The following is a 6,835-nucleotide window of genomic DNA, read 5'->3' on the forward strand; positions in this document are numbered from 1 at the left end:
ATGTGTAATAGAGAAAATGATCCTAAATATGTCCTTCTAAACCTCTAACCCTGAACTCCAGGTTGAGTCAATCAAGGTGCTGCCCTGTTAACAATCAGCCACCACCGTCACCAGATTTACTCCCCCACAAGGTATTTCCTTGGTTACTTCTGCTTGGGTCCTCCTGTTCCGGACCTCTCCTCACAAGTACAACTGAAACCAACAGGATTTTGAGGGAAAGCACACGAACACTGTTAACCAGACAGCCCTAAGAATCTATCAAGCAATGGTCTCATGGAGTGACATGACCATCAGTCTGAATACTGGATGTAGAGTCTAGTCAGGCCACAGGTCTTTTAAAAAGATTTTATTAAAGGTCTTTATAGAGCAACATCCAGACTCCAGATCCAGCGGCCAAGGAGACCCTGAAACCAAATAAAACAAATAAAGTACAATAAGAACAGAAAATACACCTGAATATCCGGTTCGCATGAAAATTAATACACAAAGAATGTCTAGAAACAACACAACAGGCGCTGGGCACAGGAGAGGCTTGTTGTTACTGTTTTAAGGGGGTTGCTTCAGAACAGCTAATTACTAGCAAGAGTGCCTTGAAAATTTTAAGGGAGGATAATAAAGAAAAACTCATTTACAACAGTGGTAAACGTAGGAATGTCTTAAAGAGACCAAAGGCACACACTCCTCCCAATAGCATACCATGTTAAATGAGTCCCTGGCTCCAACCTGTGTTCTCTCATGTAAAGCAAGTGTAATCCGATTTTTATCCACTAGGTGCTCTCACAGCGTGGGACACAAGTGTTAACAAGGACAATGGGATAGGGTCCTATTCTGCCCCCAGAGGGCCTTACAGACATACCTATTATGCTGTGGGTACCGGCTGAGGCATGGCAGGCGGCTCTGGCTTCCCACCCTTCTGTTCGGAGATGGGAGTGGTGGGCAGTATTTCATCTTTGGGTTCCACAATGCTCACGTGATCAGGCAGGGGCTTCTTAGGGCCAATCTTACCAGTTGGGTCCCAAGGCAGCATGATCTTTACCTTGATGCCCAGCACACCTAGAAGATGCCATAGTTAAGACCGAGCTATGGTTCCATCGCCCCCCACTACACAACGGGATGGAGCAGAAGGAAAACAGGAGGCTACTCAAGAAGCCCTGGGTCTGGTCCCTTCTCAGACAAATGCCTCTAATCAATCAATGAAGAGGACACTTTTGCAAAAGGAACCCATGCACAGCACCACAGAACGTGGCACTGACAAGGACCAAGAGCAGGATGTGCCCTTTCTGACTCGTCATCGTGTCATCACTGAAGGGTACACAAGTGGCCGAGACAAGGACAAACCAACTCTCTCCAACGAAGCTAAACAAAATTGCTCCACGACTCCCAGACAAATTCCCCAAACACTGAGGTGTGTATATAAAACCACATCTACCCGTTTAAAAAGCCCCTTGCCCCAAGCACTCCTGGCTGCTCACCCTGTCTGAGCAGCACGTGGCGCACGGCAGTATCAACATAGTAGTTAACAGGGTCCCCACTGTGGATCATCAGGCCATCCACAAACTTCATGGATTTAGCCCTCTGTCCTCGGAGCTTCCCCGACACCACGACCTCGCAGCCTTTGGCCCCACTCTCCATGATGAACCGCAGCACACCATAGCAGGCCCTTCGGGAGCGCAAGAGACAAATGGCCAGTTGTGTTATCACCAGACAGGATTGCTCAACCCCACCATGCTAAAGAAAAAACACTCATTAGCCTGCACTGACTACTTTCAATGTTCCTTTAATGGAGAGTAAGTCTGACCAGGGCCTGACCCAAGAGCTAGAAACTTTCTTCCATTCCCATCACACCTAATCTTAGGGAATTCCTTAGGAAAACACACGAAGTTCCTTCTAACCAAGTGCTTTCCAACCTTGGCTGCACGCTAGGAACGCCTCAAGGTTAAAATGAACCACTCTGGTGTGTGCAAAATTCACCTGGAGGGATTATGACGACAGACAGCTGGGCTGCACCCCCTATTTCCCAATTCAGTGAGCCCGGATTGGAGACTGAGAATTTATTTCTAACCAGTCCTCGGGTGATGGCAGTGATGCTGGCCCACGGACCAAACTTTTGAGAATCACTGTTCTAAGCGGCAGAGCTGGCGTTCAAACCAGGTGGGCAGTCTTCTGCACATCCTTGCCTACAGCACTGCCACCATGTCAACCTGTTTACAGCACAGCTCTAGCGTCCCTCCTCCGCTGAAAAACCTCCCAGGGCTCTGCGTTAAGTATTAACAAATTCCAGACACCCAGGCAAGGCATTTCCATTTACTCCACAAAGAGTGGAACTACTCAAAGAACTGCCAGCTGCAATATTACGAGCAGGCCCAGCGCTAGGGCGAATCTAACCACCTCATGTCCTTCACTCCTCATGTTACTATCTACATACACGGAAATCTGACTAGATTTTAAGCTCTCATCAGGGATGAGTCTTAGCTCTTTACAGTCCCCAGAGAATTAACAACACATAATGGATCTGAATGACTCCAAAAGGAACCCTAACCACTCCCCCGCACCACCCCGTTCTATTTTTGTTTTACTCCCAAAGCACACCCAGAATAGTTCTCCACCAGAGCACCCACCACTCTTTAAAAACTTGATTCTTTACAAGTCTTTCTTATTAGGCCGCCAGTTCAGTGACGACATGGATTAGCAACGTCTTATTGTTAAAACCCTCAGAGACTAGCCGAGCCTGTCACATAAAAAGAGTTCATTTACTAAATGAACAAAATGCTGATATTCTGACCCACAAAAGGACACAACCATTAAAAATCTCAGGACACTTACCTCCGCACAGCAAGGCCTCCTAGGAGTTTGTAACGCAGAGACTCTGCCTGGGCAATGGCACACAGACCTCTCGTGGCCACCTTTTCAGCATAAAGCTTTAAGAAGGAAACAAGGCACATCCTTGAATTTCTTACCTTTGCCACTGTTTTCAAATAAAAACCAGTACATCCATTATACAAGCATACACCATTTTATGTATCATTGTACTACCCAAGTACTAAAGCACTTCTAATGCCCACATCTAACACACACTCAGTGACATAGGCTGAACTATTCCTCATTGCCCTCCCACCCCTAGCTCTTTCTATGGCCACACCAAGGAGACCGATGGGGCATCCAATCCTTCATATGTATCATTACTATACCCAAGGTGAATGTAAAATCCTGCTAAGTGCTTATGAGAAGAACTTCAACAAAATACCAATCCATTTGTATTACTCACTGATCACAAATAACTTTTCAGGGTGATAATATGGGTTTTCAGAAGTACCATCCTAAAGAGCCATTTCCAGGTCCACAGTAACCTCTGGCATAAACCAGGACCACTCACCTCTACACTGCCCTCAGGGAAGCCAAATCTCTTCTGAACCACAGCAGTCAATTCCCGGATCCGCCGGCCCTTCTCACCAAGAACATTCTGTGTCCTGGGGAAAATAAAGAATGGCAATTCACAGCTCTCATAAAATTCCAGATGTGATTTTAAATCTTGTGCACGTGTGGTAGTAAAATCTCATTCATCTGACACAAGCCAAGTATAAATTTTGGATGACAAAAACTAGAGTTAATTTTTTTTCTAAATGCAGCTTAAAAAAATTACATTCAGTAAGACTAAATTCATTGATTGTCCCCCTAAGTTTACAGAAAAGACCACCTTAGTACAGACGACAATTATAGGCGACGGCCAGAAAAACGAATTTTTACCTGGTAGCCAAGATAATGATTTCTGTCCTGGTTGGTGTAACTCGGACCTCAACTCCAGAGTACCCATCTTCAGCCAGCTCCCGAGTGAGAAACTCATTCAGTTCAGCTTTGAATATGCCGTCAGCAACAAACTAACCAAAAAGTAAATTCAAAATTAGGATGTGGGCGCAGGCTCACTTTTTCTAGCCCAGCCTTTCCGCCAATGCAATCCTCATCAAAACTCAACGCCTCCAACAAATGACCCATCATCGATTATTTTACCTTTGCTCCAGAGAAAACATGGCAACCCTTCTCAGACAAATGCCTCTGGTCATCTTTTGGAAGTTACTTTGACCCAGGGCCCTTAAAACTGTGCCACAGAACGCAGCACAGGGTAGGGGCCACATGGACAAAGAGAACACCTCCAGTCAGACTCGTCATCTTCTCTTCACTGAAGGGTTTTAAAACTGTCATTTATATGTACACGTGCTAAACAAAGAACTGCTCTTAAATGGCACATTTAGAACTAATTCAGCACAGCAGGAACACTATGTTTGCAACCAGCAAAAAGAGCAGATAGTGACTTTAGTTAAGCAGTCTCACCTGTAGACACAACTGGGCCCATGAGAATCCCAGCCACCTTAATTATTGCCTTAATTATTCCCAGGTGTTTCACAAAATCGGCAAATCCTAACTCACAAAAGCGTGTGGATTTCACCTTAACATAGATGTTATGCGTACACAAAATGGCAAATTGTCTAAAACCAAAAGCACTTTACACACTTCTCTCCCATGGAAAAGCAAAGAATTAAACTCAAGGAAGCGTCTTCCCCAGGTCCCCCCTCCATTTCCCCAGAACTTTTCCTTGGCCCCAGCTGGAACAAGAAATTGTCAGTAACCTTCCCGACTGAGGTCTTTGGGGTCAGAAGGCTGCACCCCGACAGGACTAGTAAGAAGACAAGAAGAATACACTGCTACAGCCCTTTCCCAAAGCCACAGTTAAGATGAAGAAAATGGCTCATGCCCTCAAAACACCACACGTTCACTAATTTTATTGATTGACCAAGAAATGCTCACAAGCGCCTTCTCCGGGGGAGGAGGGGTCCCCGGTGCTCATCTCTGCTCTCCGCCCGGAACCGGCAGAAATCTCTCTCTCCCATCCCCACCATACTGCGCTCGCCCGGCTCGGGCCTGCGCTCTATCAACCGCCATCCGCGGCCCACGGGAATGCCACGCGGCCCAGTCACTGCCCAAGGCATGGCAGGGAGCCGCGGGGCTCGCGACGGCACCCAGAGAAACTCCTGACCCGCGCGGCTCCAAAGTTCCCTGCAACCGGGCCCCGGTGTGTCTCACCTTCCTCTTCTTGGATATCTGCACCGCCATCTTGCCGCCACGCGCCGCCGAAAGGAAAAGGAGGGGTTAGTGGGAGGAAGTGCGGATAAAGGGCGCGGTTCGACGACAAAGAACTGCGCGACGTCGACGCCTGTAGGCGCTCATGGGAAATGTAGTTTTTACTTTAGGAAGGCGGTAAAAGGAAAGAGAAGAGTAATGTAGACACCTATAGGAAGAAACAGGATCAGATCAATCGGAACTTAAAAACTACAAGGGAGTTTAGAGTCCAATTCTCATCAGTTTAAAAACGAGCAACGTCCGGCGCAGAGATGGAAATTACAGGTATAAGCTCACACAACAAATGCATGGAACCCTGGTCCCTACACTTTACGCTGTAATGAAAATTGGCTGAAAGCCCTCAATGAAATTCATTGAGGCGCCTATCTCTTGCAATCTGTGTCCATTTCCTCTGTTCCAAATGAAAATAATAATAGTATCTAATATGTATTAAATATTCTAAGGACTGTTTGTCCCCCCTTAAGGACTGTTTAATTCCCTTTATATTATTAACCCATTTACCTCTACCTCACTTTCATAGTCTGTTACAACTTGTAACAGAAGTCACAATAGTGGCTCACAATTCTTTTTCAATTAAAAAAATTTCCCCTCACATTTTATTACGAAAAATTTCAAGTGTACAGAAAAGTTGGAAAGACTGTACAGTGCACACCCATATATTCATCACCTAGGTGCTGCAATTAACAGTTTTGCTATATTTGCTTTATCATATATTTATCCATCCCTCTATCCACACAACGATGCATCTTTTGATGCATTTCAAAGCTACTTGCAGACATCAGCACACTTCACTCCTTAACACTTCACCAACAGGTTTTTTTCCAGCTTTATTGAGAAATACTTGACATACATCGATGTATAAGTTTAAGGCATACAACATAATGGCTTGATTTACATACATCATGAAGTGGCTTGTGGTAATCAAGAAATGATTACCACAAAAGGTTCAGCTAACATCCATCGTCTCATATAGATACAAAAAAAAGAAAGAAAAAATTTTTCCTTGTGATGGACAGTTTTATTTTAAACCTGAATAGTTTGCCTCCATTTAAAAATCAGATTTCTCTATAAAACTATTCTAGGTTTTCTTAAAAATATAGAAAAGTCTAGCAAAATACTGGGCCCACATTTCCTCATAGCAGCATTCTCCTTCCCTGTTATATGGAAAAGCGTTTTTCAATGTGCCAAGGTCTCTGGCAGCTTCACTCACTTATTGTCTGGTCCTAGAAGCCGTTTGAGCTTTTCCCCAGCGCTGAAACAACACTGATGCTGAGCTCTGTCCTATAATCATGGAATTAACAGAGTTCTGGGTGGAGCTGTACAGAGGGACCAGGGAAGATGAAAAGAATTGGATGAACCAAAAAGACATTCTGTGGACCTGATGTACCTTGGTGATGGATTGAGGTTGAGGGGGAAATTGAGAGTGACACCAGGGGTGGATGCTTAGTGACAACGCTCACTGAGGTAAGGAAATCAGGAACAAGCTTTTTTCTCCATGTGTCATCTCCCTCTGTCACTTCCTCTAGGATTGGGCCTCTCCTAGTTACTCCCATAACTATAACACTCATCTCACTGGGTTGGAATGGCCTGTCAATATATTTCTCCCACTAGACTGTAAGCTCCATAAGAGCTGAGACCAAGCCTGTTTTGTTCATTACATCCAGAGTCTAGGATATGGCCTGGCTCAGGCCCAGTGTCAATC

At 45.1% G+C, this 6,835-nt stretch overlaps 1 protein-coding gene across 1 annotated transcript; it reads right to left on the minus strand.

Moving 5' to 3' along the window:
* Nucleotides 1–333: 333 nt before the first annotated feature.
* Nucleotides 334–5,162, minus strand: RPS3 (ribosomal protein S3). The gene is made up of 7 exons (XM_082661190.1): nt 5,077–5,162; nt 3,745–3,875; nt 3,374–3,467; nt 2,824–2,918; nt 1,473–1,660; nt 857–1,053; nt 334–404 (listed from the first exon to the last, which is right to left on the minus strand). The coding sequence occupies exons 1-6, from the start codon at nt 5,104–5,106 to the stop codon at nt 860–862; spliced, it is 732 nt and encodes a 243-aa protein (XP_082517316.1). The 5' UTR covers nt 5,107–5,162; the 3' UTR covers nt 334–404; nt 857–859.
* Between the last annotated feature and the right edge of the window lie 1,673 nt (nt 5,163–6,835).

The sequence above is a fragment of the Grampus griseus genome (assembly GCF_964374135.1).
Source record: "Grampus griseus genome assembly, chromosome: 8".
Taxonomy (NCBI): Eukaryota; Metazoa; Chordata; class Mammalia; order Artiodactyla; family Delphinidae; genus Grampus; species Grampus griseus.

What these genes read in the sequence shown, in the direction of transcription:
- RPS3 (XM_082661190.1), bottom strand. Translation starts at nt 5,106, where the DNA reads ATGGCGGTGCAGATATCCAAGAAGAGGAAG. An exon ending in TCCCTGAGGGCAGTGTAGAG is followed by an intron (nt 2,919 to 3,373) that starts GTGAGTGGTCCT and finishes TCCTTCTTAAAG; the next exon opens with CTTTATGCTGAAAAGGTGGC. An exon ending in GGAGGCCTTGCTGTGCGGAG is followed by an intron (nt 1,661 to 2,823) that starts GTAAGTGTCCTG and finishes GCGCTCCCGAAG; the next exon opens with GGCCTGCTATGGTGTGCTGC.